Source organism: Grus americana, chromosome 21 (assembly GCF_028858705.1).
Source record: "Grus americana isolate bGruAme1 chromosome 21, bGruAme1.mat, whole genome shotgun sequence".
Taxonomy (NCBI): domain Eukaryota; kingdom Metazoa; phylum Chordata; class Aves; order Gruiformes; family Gruidae; genus Grus; species Grus americana.
In genome coordinates, this window is record NC_072872.1 from 8,337,230 (window position 1) to 8,361,911 (window position 24,682).

The 24,682-nt window shown below is 46.3% G+C and overlaps 1 protein-coding gene across 3 annotated transcripts in view; it reads left to right on the forward strand.

Annotated features, from left to right (window-relative positions):
* Nucleotides 1-24,682, forward strand: part of PRDM16 (PR/SET domain 16) — a 346,792-nt gene that overhangs the window by 305,858 nt on the left and 16,252 nt on the right. For 2 of the 3 annotated variants that reach the window (XM_054801016.1, XM_054801018.1), the window contains exons 6-12: nucleotides 672-870; nucleotides 5,578-5,725; nucleotides 6,216-6,369; nucleotides 10,595-11,996; nucleotides 15,764-15,851; nucleotides 19,792-19,961; nucleotides 21,897-21,974. In XM_054801016.1, the coding sequence (XP_054656991.1) occupies nucleotides 672-870; nucleotides 5,578-5,725; nucleotides 6,216-6,369; nucleotides 10,595-11,996; nucleotides 15,764-15,851; nucleotides 19,792-19,961; nucleotides 21,897-21,974 (2,239 nt within the window). The remainder of the gene's footprint in view (nucleotides 1-671; nucleotides 871-5,577; nucleotides 5,726-6,215; nucleotides 6,370-10,594; nucleotides 11,997-15,763; nucleotides 15,852-19,791; nucleotides 19,962-21,896; nucleotides 21,975-24,682) is intronic. The other variant, XM_054801017.1, reaches the window with a different exon arrangement.

Below are 24,682 nucleotides of genomic sequence, written 5' to 3' on the forward strand. Positions count from 1 at the left end.
ATGTGCATTAGATCTTTTTTTTTCTTTTAAAAGAAAAAAACAAACCGGCACAACAACAAAGAATTTGGCTCCCTTTTCTTTCTTCCATGGTACTCTGGTTTTGAACTCCTCGGGTTTGATGGCGCACTGTGCTTCTGCAGTTGTGCGGGACAAGTTAAGAGGATAACATTAGAGAGACACTTTCTTAGAAAGGAGCTTCTCCAGGTTTGTGCTGTGGCAATTTGCTTTTTCTGGTGTCTGTCTTTACAACTATGGTTTGTTCCTTTTTTCCCTGGCAGCCCTTTTTGAGGAAAAGCTCCTTCGTATTTTTAAAAAACCTCATTGCAAAGAAGCACAATAGTCCAGAAGTAGCCCTGGTATTTTGTGTATCTGCTAATTCTTGTCGGTCTTGACGTCTCAGCAGAGGCCAGGACACAAAGAAAACAAGATCTCTCCTGGTTGTGTGATTTATTTTTTTTTTCTTAATGCTTAAAGTGAAAGCAGCCTGCCAGCACAGCCTGCCTTGGTTTCTCTCTCCTCTCGCTTGCAAATTTCCTCTTGGTTCGTTTGTTTGTCTGATAGATCCTCACAGAACTTTACATTTTCTTTACCAGCCCAGTGTTGGGTAAAATCATTTACTTGTTTGAGCGTCCTGATCCACAAGCCAAAATCACCCTTTCTGTCTGTTGCAGAAGAGCACACGTTTCGCTGCGAGGACTGTGATGAACTTTTTCAGTCGAAGCTCGACCTGCGGCGACACAAGAAGTACGCCTGCAACGCTGTCAGCTCCCTGTACGAGACCCTGAATGACGAGATCAAGCAAGAAGGCCTTGGAGATGGACAGGTCTATGAGTGCAAAGACTGTGAGAGGATGTTCCCCAATAAATACAGGTACCGGAGAACTGCCAGACCCTCCTCTGGTCTGCCCCTCACCGTTCCTCCCGCACAGCCCTGTCCGATGGTGGGAAACGTGGGACCGAGGTGGGAGCTGGGCAGCTCAGGACGGCTCCGGGGATAGACCTTTCCTTTCTCCATAGGGTTCACGAGGGTCGTTTTTAGGATCCTTCAATGTCGTTAGCTATTGGGCAGCATTTTATTTCACCTTGATTTCATAGACTGCGATGCTTTTCATTACCTGTTGGTAGAAGCAGCCACAGATTATTGGCAATATAGAGTTTAAGTTGTTGTTTTCTGAGTACCCTGGGACTTTTTCAGGGCTGTGATAGACCTGGGTAGTCTCTCTGCAGTCACTGCTCCCAGGTGATCTGGTTCGGAGGGAGAACAGTGGCGTTGCGTTCTGCCAGTATTTGCACGAAGACTTCTTTTACATGTCATTCTTGGTCATTTGAGATCAGTGGGTATAAAAAGACATTGTTATACTAAGAACTCTTAACATGGTCCTGAGCACCTATTTGATCTTGCAGAAGCGATTAAAAAAATTCTATTCCAATCACATTTTATTTTTTTTAATGCTCATGAAAACATTTTGTGTTCACCAAGCACTTCTGTAATAGAAATGTGAAAAGGAAAAAAAGATGGAATATTCTCCATCTCATATTTTTATTTGCAGTAATTATTCAATGATTATTATAAGGCAACTCTAAATAAGAATTGAACTTTGTTTTAAAAAGAAAAATTCTTTCTCCCAATAAATTTTAACTGAAAATTTCTGTCTTTCAACCAGAATGTGATAGTAATCAAATGCAGCTTTAAAGCAGAGATCTCTGAGATTTCTGATTCACTTCCAACATGAAACTCAAAGGGTTAAATATCAGGAGCCAGTTTTAAAAAGTTGAGGGTTTTTTTTAATCATTTTAAGATTGTCTTTATTTGCATCCTGAGCCTTTAGCTCCTGGGCTGCATTTTCAAGGTTTTCTCCACAGCATAAGAACTAGAGTCTTACCTGTTTAGTGGGGGCTGAGGTTTTCACGTACTCATTTCAGTTGACTTCTTAGATCAACAAGCACCACACACAGCAAGATTTGTTATAAAACTATGAGAACTGGCAATCCTGTCATGTACTGTGTAAGTGCAGCAAAAATGTTGAGCTTAGTGCCAATATAAGGTCTGTTTCATTTCAGTTAAAAATCTAAAAAGATGATGTTCACCAGCATTAGTCATTTTGAACTTAATTATAGTGTTACTTTCAGATCTTTTATCTACGTGGGGAAGTGAAGAAAAAAACCTATTTTAAAAAATGTAGAGAAAGGTGAAACGTAAAGAACATTCCACTAGTTTATCTGTATTGAAAAGAGCTTGGCTCTTGGCTGTGCTGTGGGCGTTTGAGAAGCTGGTAATAGATACTGTGATACAGCGATATCTGTATAGTGGTTCTCTTAGCACAGTTTGATGTCTTTATTCCTCACCTTGTGTTTCTACGTTGGCTACTTTTGATTAGATACTAGGAGGCTGCAATTTTCTTATTTTTTTACCTGACAAGAAAAGGAGAACTTCTTTTAAATGTTTTAAATATTTATGATTTTTAGTAGAAATTCCAGTTCTTTTATCTCTCTAGCTGCGTTAGAAACTTTCTCCTCTTTAGCTGCCAGCACTCAGTAGGTTTTGTCTTGATTTAGGAAATACGCTTTTGAAATGCACATGTCGTCTCCTCTTGGTAACATCTGCGTATTTCCCGGCTCCCCTTGGGTACCCAGGGTGGCACCGTGTCTGTTTTGGAGGGGATAAGAGCAGCAGAAAGAGTTTAAGTCCCTTTTTCCCTTTAGCGATTACTTATCCCTGTGGGTAAGATGTTCAGAGTCATCTGGTGAAGCCAGTTCCAGGTATTGAAATGATGTGGCTGAGTTAAGGTCCCAGTTTCCTGTGACTTCGTGGGAGAAGTGGGTCAGACGGACCTTGACTCCGTGCTGGGCTTGACTCGCTTTGGGGCACATCTCCATGGCAAGCATTGCTGGCGCAAGCTCTGCTCTAAAGCGTGGGCAGGTCCAAGGGATGAACAAGTTCAAAGTCAGATCAAAAACCTCTGGAAGGGCCAAGGACAGAACACCAGTTTCACAAGCCCTGATGTATTTTCTGCAGTAGAGGAGATTCTTCAAAATCATCACTCCTAACTGTCACTCTACAGACCTTGTAATTAAGAAGGAAACATGGCAGAACATTTACCTGTTACCAGTGTGCTCACATCTCAAGCTCGAGGCAGAAGTCCATGTGTGTGCTAGCCTGGATTTCCAATTTTCAGCACCCCTCGGTGCTTTTCAAGGAATTTCCAACTGAACTCCAATGGAGATACTCCAGGTTGCCAGCCACAGACCTATCTGCTCAGAAAACGGAGTTGTAATGGGGCTCCTGGGCTCAGTGGCTGCATTGCCTTTTAGACCATTGATTCCAAATATTTGGGTTGGGGTTTTTTTTAAGCAAATAATAGGAAATCATTTTTTTTGACAGGGGAAAGATAGTCAGCAACATCACCATTCAGTGTACCGCACACTGACGGGTTTAGCAGGGCTGGGAGAGAATGTCCGCATCTATCCCTCCCCCACCAATCTGCTGCATTTTGTGTACTGCGAAAGCCACAAAACACAGAATATTATCCAGTCAGCGTACCTAGACGGTCTTACAATTTTTCAGAAGTTAATACAGATCAAATCAAGAGTGCCACTGGGGAACTGAAATTGAGCATTTAGCAGCTGACTAAATAAATAAATGTTTTGCTAATCCCAGTAGGTACTTCCCTCTAAACAGCATATTAGTTTGTCCATATTTGCTCTAAATAAACTCATAAATCACAGTTAACAGGAACGTATTTTTGTATATGTATATGAAAGGTATATATTTCTTTGTACGTGTAAAAAATTTTGTAGTGTTAAGAACACCATTTCTTTAGCAAAATGAATATCGCTTCTTTAAAATCAGTGGATTGGCAGTTTATAAGGGGCACGTTCATGAATATTAACTATCCGACTTGAAGGAAGAGGAGGTTCTTCAAGGGAGTAGCAGGCTGGTGGCAGCTTAGATTCCTGTGCGGAGCTGCCAGGCGGGTTGCAGTCCCACCAAGCCCGCTTGTGATGGAGCCACCTTCTTCTGGCCCTTCTTCTGTGCCAGCAAGTGCCCTCAGGGCACGAAGATTTCAGTGCCGGTGAATCGTCAGTGCAATTAGCCCTTCTACTGGGAATTTAAAGGACCCCAGTGCTGGGTCCGTCCTGCTGTGGCGCTGAGCAGGCGGGTGCCTGCTGGTGCCAGGGTGCCTGTGGCATGCAGCCCCCGGGCGATGCGGGTCCCCGTAGGCATCTGAAGAGAGCAGAACAGTGTGTGAGGCTGAGTCGATTCCTAGGTCTCTGACGCCCTCGGGCTCCGTGGAACTGCCCAGGGGTTATCTGCTTGAAGTTGTCCTGTAGCGTTTAATGAAGAGTGGCAGGATTTTCCAGTAGTGTTTAGTTTTAATGTTCCTATAAAAAATATAGCCGTGCTTTAAAGTTCCATAGGAACGGTTTAATGTCAATCTGTAGGGGATTTCAGGCTGTAGTAGATTTCACATAAGTTTGTCCTTCATCAGAATTCACAGTGAGGAGTATTTGTAACTCCTGTTAAACCACACTGCAGGCAGCAAAGGACACAGATTTTCTCCCTTTGTTTCTGAGGACTGGCCCGAGAGGTGCAGGATTTCCAGCTGGCTGAGAACGTTTTACAGCACTCGGTCTTCAACAGAAGGGTTCCCCAGGCTCCGCGCCTGCCCCGCTGCCGCCGGCAGTGCCTTCCCCGGCCGTCACACCCGGGTCGGTGGCCCAGCAGTGTTGATGCTTGGGGATGGTACTTGGGCAAGGGGAAAGAGAGCACCCCGTGCGTTCCTCTGAGAAGCCGTCCCTGCCGTGGCCCCGTTCCAGCAGCCACTTTGGTTTGCCATCATCCTCCTGGTTTGGGAGAGGCTGCCAGTTGGCAGAAGTTGAAATTGCCGAGTTAAGTAATAAAAGATGTCTGACATTTAGAAGTGAAACGTGTTTGCACCTTATCGTGTTTCTTTCCAATGTTAAGTTGCTGTGTTCTGGGAAGCTGCGGGCTTTGTGCCCACCAAAACGGCAACGTGATAGTCTCAGCAGCAGCAGCTAATATCTTGTCTTTCCCTGTGGGGATGCCATAGAAGTCTTGATCACAAAGTGCTCATTTTTCCCGTCAGGAACCTGCAGGGCCAGGTCTGGTTTTACCTTCCTTTTCCCCCTTATAAACAGACTCAGGTATTTAATAAGAAGTATCATAAAACGCAGCGACGTTTTGAGGCAGAATAGGGCAGCTTCCATCTGTGAAATAAATGCCAGAAAAAAAATGGTACGAGCGTGTCGCTGCACCTCTCACGGTCGATGCGCTGCTCACCTCCTTTTCCCAAAGGCTTTTGCAGTCGCGCTCTGCGGCAGCAGTTAGTTCTGGAACCCCCCCAGACCCCCGGACTCGCAGCCTCTCTATCGCCATCTCCGATCACCTCTCTCGGTTTCAAACCTCCCTGACACGGGGCAGGAGTGCTGTAACAGTATACGCCCAGGCAGGCAGTGCCCGGTTCAGGTGGGCGCTCGGAGTTGGGCTCCGTTGGCTGCCGGCGCGGGCGGTGGGCTGCCGCTGGCCATGCCCGGTCAGCCTGTCTCTCTTCCCCAGCCTGGAGCAGCACATGGTAATCCACACCGAGGAGAGGGAGTACAAGTGCGACCAGTGTCCCAAGGCTTTCAACTGGAAATCCAACCTGATTCGTCATCAAATGTCTCACGACAGTGGGAAACGGTTTGAATGTGAAAACTGTGTTAAGGTACGGTGCAGGACACGGTGGCAGCTTTGCCTGGGAGAGGGCGCTGGGACCCGGGGGAAGGGGTCCGGAGGACGGGTGACCTGCGCCAGCACGGTTCGGTGGCCCGGCTGTGGTGTGGTAACACAAGCAGAGTGGTGCGCTCAGCTGGCCCCAGCACGTCAGCTTGGGTGTGGAGCTCAGCCTTGCCCCGAGCAGCTCGCCTTCGGCCTTTCCCCGGGTATGGGAGAGCCTGCCGGGGTGGGGGGAGCACTCTGCGGGGCAGATGTGGGTAAGCAAACAGCTGGTAAACTGCGAGCACCGCACGCGTGGGAGAGCGGCTCAGCCCGGCTCGGGTCGTTACCCGTTTGCAGCGGTAGGTGAACGTCCTGCACTCCTCATCCCAGGAGCTGCAGTGTCAACAAACCAAAAAAAAATAGCCAAGCTTGTCACGTATATACGCTCTTCTCCCTACTGCTTTGTTTCCCCTCCCTCAACGCGTTCTCTCTTTCAGGTGTTTACCGACCCCAGCAACCTCCAGCGGCACATCCGTTCCCAGCACGTTGGCGCGCGGGCCCATGCCTGCCCGGACTGCGGCAAAACCTTTGCCACCTCGTCTGGCCTCAAACAACACAAGCACATTCACAGCACTGTCAAACCTTTCATATGTAAGTTGTCACGGCCATCACAGAGCTCTGGCTTTTGCTATAATTGCACGTATCCTGCGGGGGCCCCCCAGTACTAGCTGTCCCTCTGTGAGCCGCCGCTGTAATTTTATAGGTCAGAGCACAAGATGAAATTCCGCAGCAATTTTTTTTTTTTTTTTTTTTTTTTGCATGCTCCCTGTTTTTTCAGTAAACATTCATGGCAGTTTTTGACTTTCTTGACAAGTTAAAAGCTGAGACTCTCAGCAGTCCTGGCGATGCCATTTTCTCATATCTTTTCTTTCTCCTTTTTTTCCTTAATAATTTTTGAATGTTCATTTTGGTGACATAAATAAATAGCTGGCACAGCCTGATCGAAATGTTTTTGGGGTGCCTAACATCCCGTAGCCATTGTAAAGAATTTGGAATAGTCTCAGGAGTCAAAGGAGAAAAAGGTGATTTTTAAAAAGAGTTTTTTCCTTCTTTATTTACTGCATGTTTCATCTAGACAATGCTTGGAAGCCAAATAAATAGCAGATTACCCGTGTCCTTAGCGCTCTCTTTAGTGGAGTATTTCCAAAAGGGCATTTTCCCTTGAGAGCCATTCATCTCATCCCTTGTCATTCTCAGCGTTGTATATTTTTTTAATTGACACGGCACCTATTGGATTTTGATAACTGTGCGGAAAAGTGGACTGTGTCACTACAAAGCTATAGAAGCTTTAGGGACTACTTCCTGACACTGCTCAGACGGCGCAGTTCAAGCACAGAACGGGATCTGTGTTTGATTCCAGGCTTTGATGTTACGGTAGGGAAGCCACTGAACCCACTTCTGCCTTTTTTTCCCCAATTGGTATAATGGGAACAGTATGCAAGAGTATCCTGGGAGACTCGTTTCATTAATGTGTTCTGAGATAATCAGATGGGTGTTGGTGGAGGAAGAAAAAATACTCTTATTGCTCATTTTGATGCAATCTTTCATTTGATGACGGGCACATGAAAGAGATAATTTGAATCTGGTAGTATTGCTGCACTGAGATGAATGATTTCTTCTCATAATCTCCTCACTCTCACCTCATAAGAATTAGGGAGTTGTCAGTCTAAATCAGTGTGTAAAACAACTCGGGACTGATTCTGCCTGGTTCAGATGTGCCAGGTGGAGTCACCTGCGCGAATGTGGAATCCATTAGCAACTTCGGGGGAGCCGCGAGGCAGGATTCACCGGGAGGTTTTTCTTTCCTGTTCAAGGGAAGAAAAGGGTTTGTGTGCGTGTTGGGGGGTGGTTTGTTTTTTACATTATTATACTTGGCTTTAAAAGAACCCCTAGACTGTAACTTTATAGTTGCAGAACACAGAACAGCAAGAGAGGACAGTACAGGCAGAGTTACTAAATTATTGCATAACTGGAGACTTAAACAAAAATTTTCCAGTTGTCCTTATTTTAGAATGATGATGTGAGCTCTCATACCTGTCGCGCTTTTCTTTAGGGAATTTCGTGCAGCATCGTATGTATCTAGCAACTCTTCCTGGGGTGGAAAATAGAAGAAAGGAACCTGATTCCCTTGGAAGACTTTGCCTTTGTTATCCTTAGTCTTCTCATAAAGTTTTGCCGCATGGGAACACTAGAACTTCTTTTTTCTAATACTGTGAATGCGTACAATGGAAATAACGCAAACCCTCGAACGCGTGTTGAGCCAGTGAAAACTGACAGAAGGTGCACTCTGTTGTGACACGATCTGCTTAAGCAGATAAGCCATTTATTACAAACTTGTATCTTCTAAACCACAATACAGCATCCCTTGGCACATGGCAAGGGAGGTGGTTTAAAATCAGAAAGAGGTCATTTTGTTCTGGAAAGAAAGATATACAAACATCTTTTAAAGAAATTCACCCAAATGTGACATTTCTTCAGATATTGTTAGTAATTTGAGAGGGAGCTTACTCATGGTATCCTTGCACATGGAAGTATTTGCACCTGCCTGCTGATTTGGACACGCAGAGTTGCTCCCGCAACCCTAAAGACGCTGGCTTTGCATAGAGAAGCAGGACAAGAAAAATGCTCTCCCACTCTAGACCGAGGGCCGCGCAGTTAACGGAGCATCGCGTCCGAGAGAGGCAGCAGCGAGGTGGCTGTCCTGCCTTCAGCTTGGCGGGGACGGCACGTCGCTGGCAACAGCGAAGCAGGGAACAGCCCGGAGACGCAGAACTAGTTTGTGGGACTTGTGTGTTGTGCGGATGCTGACACATCCCTCTGCTTAAATTTCTATAGAAACGGAGATTGTTGTGTCTGTTAGCTTTATGGAAAATGAATCGAGTAGTGTTTCCTTTAAGGACTCTGTTTAGGTATTTTTTAAGAAAACATTTCAAGTAAAAAAAAAAAAAAGAATAAACCCTTTCTTTGAAAGTCTAAGGTAGCTAAAATAATACATGCAACAGCCATAAAACTCTATGTATACAGTAATAGTAGTTCAGAAGAACTGACACAAGTTTTTAAGGGATTGCTCTAGCATACTCAAAAAGCTGTTACTCAAACAGTGCAACTCTTCTCCTTCTGTTTGCGCTTCCTTTGCAGCTCCTTGCTGTAGCTGGGTCCAAAGCAGAAAGGCTGAAATACTCTGAGGAAAGATGGTTCATATTAAATATCTAGTGCAGTCAGAAACTAGGCACAGCAGACCCATCCGTGACAGGCCACCGAGTTTTGGGGTGCTTGTGTGAACTGCGATGTCAAATTTGTTAAACTTCAGTCATCTTTGCTTTGAATTTCAGTAGAAAGGGCTTCCCCTTACGTTTTCAGAGCTGCCGGTCAAATATTCTCCTGGCACTCATTTGATATTCAAGCACTGATGTAAATCCTAGGGATTTAGAAAAAAATACAGGGAAAGTCACGCTTGCGTGTACCTGTCAGTTGAAGTTGGGAGGGAGGGAGGAAGGACGGACGCTGAGGTGGAGGACTGGATGTCAGGAGAATTTGGATTCGGGTCCTTGCCTGCCCAGCTCCGAACAATGTACTTTCCCTCTCTTTGTCTCAGTTCCCATGTTTATGAAATGGTGATAACAGCAGTCCTCCGGTGAAAGAAGTGTGTTAATTCACTAAGAATTAGGATTTATTCCTATGTTGAAAGAGGCATCAGATAATAAAAAGTTACAGTGTTTTGATATACAGCAAAGTTTGGGTGGGATTTTTTTCTTACTTTGCCCTGTTCCTTCCACACCAGCAAAGTCTGTAGGTGAAAGAGGTCATAAAAATTCACATTTTGAAAGCTTGGTATTTACAGGTCGTTAAAGAAAATGCTGACGTAGCATTGACTTATAGCATTGCTAGGGTGTCTCTTACTAATTTAACGAATACAAGATCTCTCCCCGCTTCTAGCTGAACTGAGGCCTGGCTGGCAAAGTATTTATAGAACATCCCTATGGAGTGGTTACTTACTATTAATGGCATTAAAGAAAGGGTAGGTTTGATTAAATGAGGCAATGTCTTTCTCCCTTCAGCTTTCAGTGCTCCCTGCCACGCCAGAACTACAGGGGAAGCGGACCAGCTAATATAAATAGATATAATAATTACAACGCATGATTATCTTCATTCAAAATTAAAAGAAAAAAGTTTGAGCAGGAGTAGCACATCCCCTCAGATTTCTGTAGAGTCGCTTGTTGAGAGATTCTCGAGGAAGGGGGTTATTGAAAGGGAAAGGTGGTGTCACCGGTGGGCTGGTGGCCGCTGTGAGTCCGGCCCGTGCGATGGCCGGGATGCAGGCGGAGCGTTGCTTGCTGCCCCCCTGCTCCCCCTCGCCGCTCTTCCCGCATCCTCGGCCAGGATTCCCAGGGCTGCCTCTTCCTTTGCGAAACGTAGCCAGGATCGCAGCCCGGCGAGGCCGAGTCCTGTATAAACGTTTCAGGATGGAGATGGCTGTTCCCACGTGCTTGCAAACCAAGGAGACCGGCTGGCCTCGTTAGCCTGATTTCATACGGGGGGAGCCTGATTTCATACGGGGGGAGCTGACACACAGGGGAACTACACGGCGTGCCGAAAGTATGGGGGGAGGCCTTGGCAGGAGAAACGCGGGGCCGGGTTTCTGGAGATCCAGGCCGGAACGTAGCCATGGCTGCGTTTTATCTCCTGTGTCCCCGGGGAGCGGGGATGGCCGGGCAGGGCGGAGGGGTGGGGACGGTGGTGAAGCTCCGGAGGAATTCCCTGCCGCTTCCTGTTAATTTCATATCGCTTTTGTTGTTGGTTTCTGTTGATGCTTTAGGTGAGGTCTGTCACAAATCCTACACGCAGTTCTCCAACCTCTGCCGTCACAAGCGGATGCACGCGGACTGTCGCACCCAGATCAAATGCAAGGACTGCGGCCAGATGTTCAGCACTACCTCCTCTCTCAACAAACACCGGCGCTTCTGCGAGGGCAAGAACCATTACAACCCGGGGGGCATTTTTGCCCCTGGCCTCCCCCTGACGCCCACGTCCATGATGGACAAATCCAAGCCCTCTCCCAACCTCAATCATGCCAGCCTGGGGTTTAACGATTATTTTCCATCCCGCCCGCACCCGGGGGGTCTTCCGTTCTCACCTGCCCCCCCAGCGTTTCCCGCCCTCACTCCAGGATTCCCAGGGATTTTCCCGCCCTCTCTATACCCCAGGCCCCCCTTGTTACCACCCACGCAACTGCTCAAAAGTCCCCTCAACCACACTCAAGACGCAAAGCTTCCAAGCCCCCTTGGGAACCCAGCACTTCCTCTGATCTCTGCGGTGAGCAACAGCAACCAGGCCACGGCAGGAGAGGAGAAATGTGAAAGCAGCCTGGAAAACTCCTACCTGGAGAAGCTCAAAGCCAGGAACAGTGACATGTCCGATGGCAGTGACTTTGAGGATGTCAATACAACCACAGGCACGGATCTGGACACCACTACTGGCACCGGTTCTGATCTGGACAGTGATGCAGAGAGCGACAGGGACAAAACAAAAGATAAGAGCAAACAAATTGAGAGCAAGCCAGATTTCGTCAGCAGCTCTGTGTCTGCAAGTTCCACCAACAACACGAGCGAGATCCCTCTCTTCTATTCTCAGCATTCCTTCTTTCCTCCCCCCGAAGAGCACCTGCTGCCTGCCACGGGAGCAGCTAATGACTCTATTAAAGCCATCGCCTCCATTGCAGAGAAATATTTTGGGCCTGGCTTTATGGGGATGCAGGAGAAAAAGATGGGTTCGCTCCCCTATCATTCCATGTTCCCTTTTCAGTTCCTCCCCAATTTCCCCCATTCACTCTACCCTTTTACGGAGCGGACCCTCAATCACAACTTGCTGGTCAAGGCAGAACCAAAGTCACCCAGGGACCTCCACAAAGTAGGCAGCACCAGCTCAGAGTCGCCCTTCGATCTCACCACAAAGCCAAAAGAGATTAAGCCAATCTTGCCGCCACCCAAGGTCCTGCCAGCCCCATCCTCAGGGGAAGAACAGCCACTGGATCTGAGCATTGGCAACCGCATCCGAGCCAGTCAGAACGGAGGGAGAGAGCCACGGAAAAACCACATTTATGGGGAAAGGAAGCTAATGGCAAGTGAAGTCTTACCCAAGATTTCCCAGTCTCAACTGCCTCAGCAGCCATCCCTGCATTACGCTAAGCCATCACCCTTTTTCATGGACCCCATATACAGGTATTAACATACCCTGCCTTAAGCGTTTCCTCCTACGAGCTAATTTGGTAGCTGACATCGCAGCTTGAGGCAGATCGGGATGTAGGGTGTTTAGAAAGGGCAGTGAAAGTCTGCTGCTGTCGTCTGTGCTTCTCTCTCCTTTGTCACAGCACGCTGAATTTCCCGAATCGAAAGCGAATATTTGAAAGGAGTACTCATAATCAATATGTATAAAGAACACACCCTTATTTTGATAAAGAAGCAACTTGACCTATTTAAGGACTCTCCCACGAGCCAACACTAAGATGGCACTTCTGCTGGGGAAATTCCAGAGGTTTGATTCGATAAGAATGCAGAGTTCAGATGCCTCGGAGCCCGGGCTCTCATGGCTTGGGAATGAGTCAGGAGCCCTGGGAGCCTGGAAATGCAGCTCTCCCACTGACTTACTTGCTGGCCTTTTGTGAGCCACTTCACCTTTCTTCCTCCTACCCCCTCTTTCTTTCTAATTCCTTTTCTTAGAGTTTTTCAGTTTGTAGGAACTGCTGTTGTGGACCCAGCCTTTTGAAACGTTTTTAAGTCTGGGTAGCAAGGACGGTGTAAATACGTGGTAGCGTGCTGTTATCGACTTCGCTGCCAGATACACGTCTTGCAGAGCGATCTGTCTGAGAAGATAACGAGGGTTTTCTGGTTTCACTTGAAATGGATGGGTTTTGAGGAAGGCCCGATTTGTTATGTCATGCCTAGAACAAGCTGAACGCGTTAGGCGTGTGTGAAGCAGACTGGATGAAGTTACCCAAATGCCAGTTAAACTTCCAGAAAGAATTAATTCAGAAGACGATATAAAGGGCAGACTTGAGTCTCTTGTTGGGGGAGAGATTTTTATAAAACCTGTTTCTAAAGGAAACTTATTTTAAGCTTTAAGGTGAGGGTGCCAGTGAGTTTGCATATTACCCATCCGGGCACTGGCACTGCCTTCGTTCCCTTCCTGCCGCGGATGAGATGCGTTTGTCCCGTAGCAAATACTATTTGCTTGTTTTTAGCGAAGTGCGGTGAAAAGAGGGATCCCGAACTGGTTTGATTTAGACATTAACAAGGCAATTGATTCTCCCTTAGGACAGGATGCTGCTTCACCGTCCCTTTCGGTACGCGGGTTTGGCCCAGAGGGCTCCTGGATTCGGTCCCTAATTGAACGGCCCGTTCCTGGAAGCGAGTGGTTTGTTCTTGCGTTACCCGAGCCGGATGCGGGTCCTGTGCTGCAGGGTCGCGTAGCGAGCCTGGCTGCGGTCCGGCCTGCCGGAAAGTTAACGGATATGCTGCAGAAGCCGGTGTTTGCTTAGCGCTGGAAAGACTCAGCGTCACCGCAGAGCGATTATGTCAGCGCTGGGATGGTTCGCTTGAGGGTTCAAAGGACTGCGAACAGCAACGGGTGGTGTGGCCTTCGCTGCCGGCTGGAAAAGCAGGCCAGGAGAACAGCACCCATGTCACTGCCTTGCTGCTATTGTACGGTTGATAACTGTGGGAAAAAATGATGTCAATGTCTAGCCCGGCCAAAGAACTGTCAGCTGAGATGAGGATTAGTGAGCCCTCGTTGCTTGCTGTTAAGAAAGCGTCTCTCGCTTTGCCAGCACTCTCAGGGTTGATGCCGTGTTGCTTGCTTACATGCTTACCATCTGTGATGGAAACGGCTACATCACAACCCGGGACGTGTAATGTATTCTGTCTGGGACCCACCGTGGTCATCTCCTCCTGGAAAAATAAGTAATGATGTAAATAGTCCGGCATTTATTTTTGTAAAAAGCACTTCTGGAAAAAAATAAATAAATGGGATAGAAAGGCAAAAGCTTCGGCTTAGCTTAGGATCCTGCCACCTCTGGGCGTTCTCAGTAGGAATGTTAAAATAATACGGGTTGAAAAAGCCGCTGCCAATTAAAATAGCAGCCTCGGGAAAACCGTAAAGGTCCAGAAGACAGATGGAAGTGAATGATGGGGGCATCGTTTGTTGCATTCCACGGGATGCATATAGTTTTAGTAATATATTAAAATAGAAAGGCAGTGGCGGAGTTGCTTGCGAATCAGACTTCTGATGTAATGAGCTAAACAGCAGAGCTTCCAAGTCCCAGCTTAAAAAATATGGAAATATTTTGTTTCTAAACTTCTCTTTATCAGACTCTCTCACATCATTTGGCTCCTTCATTTTTCTCCCAAAGGCCACTTAAATCCTTGACATTTTCTCCTGGTGATATAATTTAATGCAGCCAGACAGCCTGAAATCAGTGCAGTTTTTAGCTCAGCCTCGTTAAGGTAACGTTCTCAGGCACTGGGCTGAAAAGATCAGCTTAATCCTCTGGTCACCGCGGAGTTCAGCTCTGACGAGGAAGCCTGTACACGCTCGTTGCGTTCTCGTTGCCCGACGCTGGGCGATGGTAAAGCCGCGTGAAACGCTGTCGCTTCGCTAAGGCTTCGGGTGTCTGATGCAGGTGGGGCTGTCCCCCGAGACGCCGGCTGCCGAGGTCCGGGGGGTCCCCCTGGGCATCGCGCCTGGTTTCGGCACGTCACAGAGGGTAAAGCTTCGCTGGTCGGCGTGTTCCTTGCTGCGGTTTACGGCTTTACCTGTGTCGGGGCGAAACTTTTTACGTGTTGTTTTACAGATTGCTGTTTGCCCGTAAAAACACGTACCTTCCAAAGCACAGTAATTACGACTGCATTTCAAACCCAGCTCTTCTCTTTTCTCCTACCTAAGAAAAATTAAATGCAGATTAAATACAGTTCGCTAAATAGCACTCTGCATGACTCTTCTTTTAAACTCTTTGGTAATTTGATCCACACACCAATCAGCTGAAATGCAGCAAAATAATTTGCTCTCATTTATGCTGGACTAATGTAGTTAAAATTACTCTTACTATTGGATTTCTGCTGGTTTAGCTGAGATGGACTCGATTCCGGTAATTTAAAGATGCAGCTGCGTTTATTGGAGCTAATTTCGTAACACTTTTTTCCCATAGAGGACATTTCCGTTTCTCTTTTTGGGTGATTCCACGCCACGGTTTCCCTGCTAGTAGAATATTGTGTGAAAGCAAAGCCGATATTTTCAGAAAACAGGAGCCTAACTTCAGGATCGTTTCTGCCTAGTGAAGTGCCTAAGTGGGGAATATTCGAAGGGACCAAAGTGACGTCAGAAGAATTCGTGTTCCTAAGTCACTTCAGAAATCTCCCACCGGTTCCTAATTTTGTAAATTGTTGTCCGCATATAAACTCAATGCAAATTATACCTCAGCTGCAAGGGAGGAAATAAATATGGAACACCTAAGGATTTCAGCACACTTGGGGCTGCAAAGTCTGGCGCAGTGTTAACTCTTAAGATAAAGACAGGTTTTTTCCATGCAGTGGCTGCCTGCTGCGGACTCTAGAGCTTCTCCCACTTAAACGTTGCTTTTGCTGTAAATGTAATTTTTTTGGTGACACTTCACGACAGCAGAGATTTACAAACCACTATAGCAGAGGCATTAGTTCTCACATAGAAAGATCAAAATGTTTTCTTAGTCGTCAGTCTGATGGCTAAAAAAATATTGCCCAAAGGAGGGGCTCTGTTTTCATATCGCTTCCAGTGCCTTTTGCAGGGTAACTTGTGGGTCATAATTTGTGGTATCCAGTAGAAGGGGAAGTCAGACGTTTGTGTCAATAGGAGCAAAGCCTGACATATAGAATGTAAACGCCTCTGCGAATGGTTTGGCTGTTTCTTTGCTGCCTGTAGCCCTGTAAGGTATGTAACCCTCTGTGTTGTTGTCCAGCAGGGTGGAGAAGCGGAAGGTGACAGACCCTGTGGGTGCCCTAAAGGAGAAGTACCTGCGACCCTCCCCGCTGCTTTTTCACCCCCAGGTAAACGCAGGGAAGTTCTAATGCAGTGTTGATTGAATGCCAAGGAGTTTGAGATGGAGCTGGAGACTCCACCGTTTTCCACCAGTTACTTTCAAATACTTCTCATTTCGTTCCCGGTCGGAGGACGGTGGTCGTTCTGCCTTGCTGTTCCTTTCGCGTTAACAGGAGAGCAGGGAGGAGGTCTGGACACCTCGTGTGGTCTGACCAACTCCCCTTTCGCAGGCCAGAATACCTACATCATTCTTCCTTTGGGCACACCGGGTGCAGTCGTTGGCAGTAGTGCAAAGCGGAGAAGGATTGTTCAGCATCCAAGCAGCAGCGTTTTATACCTGCCTGCTGTTTCCTTATGCCAACTAGAAAGCGTGGAAGTGCAGAGCAACGGAGGGTCACAGTTCAGTTCTGCCTGCCCCGAAAGGTGATGGGTCGCTTGGTGGAGAACTTGTGTTCTCTCCTTCCTGCACAGCTGCTCGAGTCTCTTCTGACAACTCGCGGACACTTGCTCCCTCTGCATCTCCTTCGGGTCTGAGTCACTGCAGAGCGATGGGAAACGCTGCCGGACAGCTTTCCCATTTGGCAGGGGAGCGGGAATGCCAGCCCGTCGGGCTCTTACCCCAGAGTATTTGAAAGGCACAGCTAGGTCCAGCGCTACCAAGACTATTCACGAGCATCAACCCCAGCTTACAAACCCCCTTATCTTAAAAGCCATAGCTAAACTCCGCAAAAAGTGATGTCACTCCTTGCCCTTAGGATTCCTTGCTCCAGAATGATGATGCAGCGAGTTCTGCCGCACGCTGCCTGACATCCTCTCCAGTGTGACGGTCGCCGGCTATCCTCCATCTCCCCTGCTGCGAGCACGGGCTGGGAGCTGAGCCCTGCGGTCGTTATTGTGCTCTCCTTCATATTCACATGCATTGTTCTCCTCTGATAATGTTTCCCACCTTAGATAAATAACTTGCAGGTTTGTGAAAGCTGGATCCTGGTTGCTTTCACAGCTAAACTTAGTTCCCTCATTGTTTCGCATCAGCCTCAGAGTTTGGTTAATAACTTCCCCCGATTTTTCCTTCATACAGGCTGGATAATGGTGACAGGCTGGCCAGGAACATCCTGTGTTTGTGTGAGTTAGAATAGTGGGGATATCTGCCTGTAAAGAATCTGATAGCAGGGAGGAGCTAGTGTGGCAAAGCAACCCAACAAGACGATGAGAAACGTACAGACCCTGAGTGGGAGCAAGCATTGGGTGGAAGGTTATTAACATTGTTCCTGAAATCCTGACCACGTCCTCTTCCCATGGCAATGAAAAGATGTGGAAGGTCTGGTTATCTCTAATAGCTTATCACATAGAATAGCCTAAAATTTACAATCGCCCGAGCCCGAAACTTCCTGATAACTAGTTTGTAATAAAGCGGGTTGCTGTGTAAAGATCGCTTGATCTAGAGAGTCGCCGTTCCCATGCTATGTAATCAATCGGGTATTTCAGATACGGTGCAAGAAGACAGGTCAGTTGTTGAACATGTGAGATTTTTACTACTGGATCCCCACCCGATAGGATCCTGGATCTTTTCCTAAGAAATCCTATTTTCAGGGGCTCCTGCTTCTGTCTTCTTCGTTAGGACCAGCGTTCCTGTACTGGATCAATTAGAGGCACGCTCTGTGTGTTCCCTTTCTCTCACTCTAAGCACAAGTCTGGTCTTAGCCTTTCCTTCTGCGAATAATTCCCCAGCTCGCACAGAGGGCCCCGGGTGGGATGTGATTAAGCCAAAAGATGTGATAAAGGCTGAGATGCTTTCTCTCGCAAAATGAATTTCAGGCAACTTTTATTTCTTAGCCAGTTGTTGACAGTAGTTTCTCTGCTGTGATGGGAGTTATTCTTACGTTGTCTATTTAAAGTGAAACTCTGGACAACATAAATAAATGGTGTAACTTTTTGATAACTTAATGGAAAACCTTTCCTCACCTGTTAAGTTTCTTTTCTTCTCCCCTTCTTTTTTATTATAACCAGGCGGTTGTTCCCTAAATAGCAAAGTGCCTTTACCACTGGAGAGGCTATGGCCGGTGTTTAGAATTTTAAAATAAGCCTACGGCTATCAAGCCAGCAAACATCTCTGACTAAGTGCCTAAAGAACAGGGCACAACAAAAGATATCTCCAGGTACTCCAGCAAAGGGCTGAGTGGCATAGCTCTGAAAGATCCGGATAGCATTTTAACATGATGGTTTTGTTACATGACTGGCAGCTGGGGCAGAGCTTTTGCTGTAAATGATCAAGTAACCTTTTCAAGTGGCTGGTGCTAAGTATTACTTACTATTTATCATGGGCTGGGAGCCTCCAACTAAGGGGCCGTGGATCTATTATCGAGAAATGGGTTTTACTACTCCTCTTTTTTACAGCTTATGAATGGTTGTCAGCCTTCCACAATGTATTCTTTGGTGATTAAGACAACTTTTTTTTATAGTCATACATTTTAAACAATATCTTGGCTCTCTTCCCTCCCCTGAGCCCAGTTTAATAAAGTGTAAACGTGCAAAAGGTCAGCCCTTCCTGTACAATAGAGCATCTAGTTTTGATATATGGCTTCCTACTGCCTTCCGCTCGCTCGCTGTCCCCCCGGCTCTCGGGCTGACTCTCCATTCAGGCTCCCGCTCCCCCCAGCGCTCCCTTCTTTCCCGGTGATGTCATCTGCAGTGAGGAGGCAGCTTTATTGCTGCCTTGTTTGGTTTATCCCTGTTTTCTGCTCGCTATCTTGAAAGTGCTCTCCGGAGTGCATAAAATTGAACGTTGGAGATGTCAGCGCAGTTCTCCGAGTCGTGTTTCTCTCTTGGATTTGGATTTCCTGTTTTGCTCTAATGAAAGTAAAAGTGGTTTCCTTCAGGTGGGATTTTTTATGCATATCCTTTTTTTTTGCACACAGGCCGACTTCTTTCTTTCCATTTTTGCTTTCCCCTTGTCCTCTGTCTCCAGGTTTTTCCCTTTCTCCCACTTTCTGGTGTGGTTTTTGATCCAGTGTGTACGTGAGAACGTGGCCATTGCCGAGCCACGCAAGCGAAAGCTGACAAAGGCACCCAGAAGCCTCCCGTGCGGCGTCCCATCCCTAGACCTGTACGCCTGCCGCTCCCATCCGAACGGGCTTTCAGTCGTGGTCCTCCCAGCCGTAACTCATCCAGCCACAGCTCGCGCAGAGCGTTTTGGCTGGAATTCCCTTTCGCTCCAGGAAGCTCAGCCATCTCCCACCCATCCTTCCATCACCTTTACTGGCTTCTGAACCCTTCTTACGTACAATTAAAATGTTGGCCTTTTTGCTAGGCAAGCTCTCAGTGGACCCACTCCATCCTGAGTGTGATCTTAATTCCTCCTCTTCACCCCCCCAGCCTCAGCCTCTGCCCCGTCTGAGCTCCCTGACCACGGTCACACGTTCCCCTGTGCCCCCTCCCACTCCGCTTTGGCCGGGGTCCTTCTGCCTCCTGCCCAGAACTTCTCCGTCCTCTCTAACCTGGGTCGGGTGCTGCATGGGAAATCACACCTCCTTGCTTTCCAAGACTTTGAGAGGAGGGTTTGGGTGGTGAGTTCGACATCCAGCAGTTGACCACGGTGTCTGATTTCAGTGTCATCCCTGGAAAAAGGGAAGCCGAGCATATTCTGAGATAATTTTTATTCTGAAATGCTGAAAGTAAGCACATGCACATTGTGGAAGGTAAACGAGTGCCTGATTTCTGAGATCTAGTGCTTACTGCGTGGCTTTGCCAATTGTATCTTCTCTGATTTCTCTCTCTCCTGCCTGGATTCAGTGGCTCCGTTTCCCGCTGTGCAGCCAGCTTCTGAGAGCAGAGCAAATATCAGCAACAGGCTTTGACCAACGTATTAGTGCTAAAAGACATGTTTTATGCATCAGATATTGTTCTTCCTGTGGATTTTTTATGACATGAGGTCTTGCCTTGTACTTGTAGATGTCAGCCATAGAAACCATGACAGAGAAACTGGAGAGTTTTGCAGCCATGAAGGCAGACACTGGCACTTCCCTGCAGCCCCTTCCACACCACCCGTTCAACTTCCGATCGCCACCACCCACGCTATCCGATCCCATCCTGCGCAAGGGCAAGGAGCGTTACACCTGCAGGTAAGGGCCTGGGCACCCCGCGGAAGCGAGACGGTACCCCCAGCTTGTCGAATGCCACCCGCGCTGGGAAGCTGCATCAGGCACCAGCACGCAACAGAGCAACTTCACACGGACATCTTTACTGTCTTGGCAGGGGTGGAAAAGGAAAACAAGAAGCAGCAGAATTAGAACAGAGCATTCTCATGACTAATTCGCTCTGAAATAGCTTGTTTTGTCTGGTAGAAAATCAGCATCTTCTATTTTCTTTGTAATTTTTAATAACCTTGAGAGCAGATCTGGAGATTCTCAAGCAAACAGAATTCTCCAAGCCAAGTCTCTCGTGTGTGCTAGCAAATGCCACAGTTTCCAATGCCGAGTGCGATCTCAGCTATGTCCAATCTCAGTTACGCAAAGTAATGCAATTTAAAAAAATGGCATACAGTAAACGACTTTTTCAAACGCAGCTGTATCCACAGAAATACTTTTGTATCCGTTGCGGCTCTAAAAGCTCGTATCGGAGCAGATCACCAGACAATAAAACCCCGTATCTGCTCGTGCAGTTTTACTTTCAACTACTAGAGGTTCTGTGGTGGGTCCCACTGCATTTTTCTTGGGTGCAGTAAGCGGGCATATATTTTGTTTGATGTATCTCTAGCGTTTGACTTTGCCACAAAAGCTATGGGCTCAAATTTCAGTCGAGTATTTAGAAATTTGAGGTTTCTACCTACAATAGGGACTAAACTTACATTTAGATATACACCAGCAAGTCAACATTTGGATTTTCATTGCTGATTAACATGTACATTAACCATTCATCTTCAGGACATCTGAAGGTGCTGAATGTCTCTTAAATTAAGAAAGTCTATTCATATGATGTTCCTTCCACAACGTTAAGCATCAGGTTTCATAGTCACAGAACATAACCTTTCATCCTTAGTATTTTATTTCCCAATTAATGTTTTTATTTATACATCCCTTCCTTTTGAGTTTACTGTGAATCAGATTTATTGTGGAACACTGTTCCTTCTCTTATTTCACTTCCCATTGCTGCGTTTCCTTATTCTAAGCAGACTGTCAGACTCACAGCAGTACATCCCGATAACAGTAACGCAATGCTGCAGCATTTATCTAGAAAAAAAATCTGTGAATTCCGAGAAGGATGGTCAAGTAGATTCTGTACGATAAGCGACTAAAGAGGGCTATAAAAGAGATCTGTAAAAATCTCAGGCGACAGACAATATGAGTAGGCAGTGATTAAATACTCTTGATCCTAATGCAGGAACGAGGTGGTATCGAATGCAGGTACTGAGCGACAGGTTCGAACAAGAGGAGGTTCTTTTAAACACCACGCAGTTCAGCAGAGGAACTCACAGCCGTAGGAGGCTGTGGATGTCAAAAGCTTACGTGCATTCAAAAATGTTGGAAAATAGATGGAAGAAACTCAGCAAAAGGGCATTGAACACAACTGTTCAACCGGAGGCGCAGGAGAACCTTCCACGTCAGGTGGAAGCTGGGAGAATATATTGGGGAGGGGCGACAACATCCTTACTGCGTTCCTCTCTACTCGCCCAGGCCTCCGAGATAAGCTACTAAGGCAGCCAGCGTTCGGGTCTGAACTGGGTGCTGTCACGGGGGTTTTGGTTTTCCTGCCCTTCCCGATGCTGCAGCAGAATCGCCTGCCGTTCTGCGCCTCTGATGGAAATGGGTTCCAGCGGTGTCTCGCCGCTGTGCGTCCTGTTACTCCGGGGTGGGTGTCGCTCTGTTAGTTCTTAGCTCCGCGTCTTCCTCCCTCAGTCCGTAGGTGCTGAGAGCTCGTAGTGCGTAAAGGGATTTTCAGATGTTGGGAGCGGTATCAAGATGAGTGAGTGCGATGGTAGCTGGTGATACAGGGCTTGGAAACGATCCGGTGTGTCAGGACTTCCGTGACTGATGGTGACTTTGGCTTTCTCCGTCTAGGTACTGTGGTAAGATCTTCCCTCGCTCAGCAAATCTGACAAGGCATCTGCGGACACACACTGGAGAACAGCCCTACAGGTGATGTTGTCCCCCAGATACCACCCCTTTCCCAACACACTCCTCATTCACCACTGTGTTATTTTTTCTCCTTTCTATAAAGCTGTGCCAACATAATACCGCAGTCCTGTAGCATTACATACAGTGATTCATAGGATTGTATATTATGTGTACCAGCCAAAAATAATCAGGCTTGGCAGCTTGAAGATAGACACTTAACTTATATTTAGATGTATGCTGGCAAATGAGCGGTCTGGTTTGCAGTGTTGTTTCACACTCACATTAACCATTCATCTCAAGGACAGCTGAAGGTGCTGAATGTCTCTGAAAATCGGGCTGTTTTGAAGGGCTTGCCAGTGAGTTAACTGCTGGGTCTAGCTACGGGGTTTTGTTTTTTCTTTTCCTAATGCATATCAGAGGTGCCTCGAGTAGTGGATCAAGAAAAAAAAAAAAGAAAAGAAAAGCCCCGTAGCGTATCTGCTTTAAAAGTTAGGGAAATCGCAAAGTTCAAAAAGAGTGATCAGAGGGGGAAAATTCAGACGCTGTTTCACGTGTCCAGTTGGGTGTCGAAGGTAGAAGGCTGAACCCCCGTTTCCTGCTGGCTGGGGACGAGGTGCTCTGCTTTTGGTACTTCGGTTCGCGTTGTGTCTGTGCAGAAGGGCACGTGGCAAAACTGCCCGTCTCTTCTGCGGAGAGCAGCCTGCAGGCAGGCATGGCTTCGGCGTGCGCTGGCGCTCAGAAAGGGACGCCTCTTTCAGCGAGTGTTTCAAATGTGAATAAAACTCATAGGGAAATATATGTAACTATGGGGGGGGTGTTTAGGTGTATAAAGGAACATTGCTCACGGAAGGCCAAGCGGGAATTTTTCCCCCCAGTATTTTCTTCCGGTGTTTTGCGGCCAGTTTCCAAAAACTTCAGCAAAACCTGCGCTTTGGTTGCTTCGTTGTTAGACTAGGTACATGCATGAGCAAAACGGAGGGAATGGTGAACGGAGAGCTCACTGACAATCAAGCGTTGTGTTTTCCATAATGTAAGTGTTTTGCGCATTGTCAAACAATAGTAACAATTCAAACGGTTTCATTTTTGGTAGCTAATATTATGGTATTTCCATACCCAGTCATAAGTTCACAACAAAGCTAATATAATAGTTGTTATGTAAAGAGAAATGCAAACAAATCTATGAGCAGTGAAAGGCCATGTGGTCAAATACATCACATTTTTATGCTTAGTTTAACTTAAGAACCTACTCTCTCCCACATTGTAATCCCTAGTACGTACAGAGTAAATTGTTTTTTCCATACAGAGTCATGCAGAATTTTGAGTGTAGACATTAGGTAAATTAAAAATAAAAAAAAAATAAAAAATCCTCTCCAGAGCAGACATATATTTTGGAACCATTCCCCCTTCTTCTGATTTTTTCAGTTGCGTTATTTGATATGCCTTGAATGAATACTGTGTATTCACTATACACCCCTGTCTGACTAAAATGCTTGCTCCCGATTATTCAGAGGTTGTTAGTTCAGTTTTCTTCCAAAAAAGGAGACTTGCAACTTAACAAAGGTTAGGAAAATAAAGATTTATTTGATCTGGTCTTCTCCCAGAAAATGGCCTGCGTGTTTTTTTTGTAATAGAGGTTTGACTTCTGGACAATGTTGCATTATAATAGCACTCCTGAGAGTTAGTGCTACGTTTACAGAAGAGCTTAATTATCATTGATTTTCTTTTGCTCTCAGAGAACTGAGATTTCCAACTTTTGCAGCAATAACTGCTTTGAAAGCTTGTTTTTAAGTGCCAGCTTTACGCAGGTAAAAGGAGGTTGCTGCCTTTTCAGTGTTTTACCTGTGCCTGTCTTTCGATAACTTTTCTTTTGATAGTTTAATATTTTTTCTTTTGAGTCTGTCAGTGTTATATATTCATCCAGATATGAATTAAGATGTTCTTAAAGCTGCCATTAACTGACCAAATGTCCAAGTGTGAATCAAAAAACAGGCCGGCCAGAAAATAAGGTGCCTTGGGTTTGATTCCTGATTGTCATCAATAAGTGATGTGGTTTGTACCAAGTCACTTAAACTTCCTAGGCATCTAATTACATAGGAATTAATAGCACATGAGCAGCAAGGAGGCAAATTATTTCTTTTTGTGAAGGGGAAGTGCTACATCTTTTTTGAAGAGTAAGAAATACCTGGTAATGCACTTCCTAAAAATCCACTGATTTGAAAAGAGTCAAAGACAGCATGCTGTACAGTGAAATTCGACATGCTGCTTTCCCCTCTTCTTTTCCACACCAAATCTAAAATTCAGTAGTGCGTATTTCAAAAGCCAGTGGTAGAAAGGACCATCAAACTTAACTGCTCCTTTCAGAGAAATGCAAAATAAGTTGGGCTTGTAAAATCGTGTCGGACTTACCTGGGAACTCAGGTCATAAAAAATAGGACTTTGTTGTCGTTCCGAGATTACAAAGCAAAACCCAGAAGAGGCAATTTTTAGTGAAGCTCTTGTGCATGGAGCACATGGCTGTGTTGTAGTTGTGGGTTTGCTTCTTAGCTCTGTTTTCATTCTCCGGAATCCCAGAATCACATAAACTACGTAAAACCTGGGCTGCGAACAACTAAAAGCTATTGGATTCAGCAAGACTTTATTTTCTTCTTTCAAATGTCCATTCCCTCCAGGATGCCATCTAATTGATTCTTGAATTACACCCAATCCTGAAGCATTGCCTGTTAGGCTGT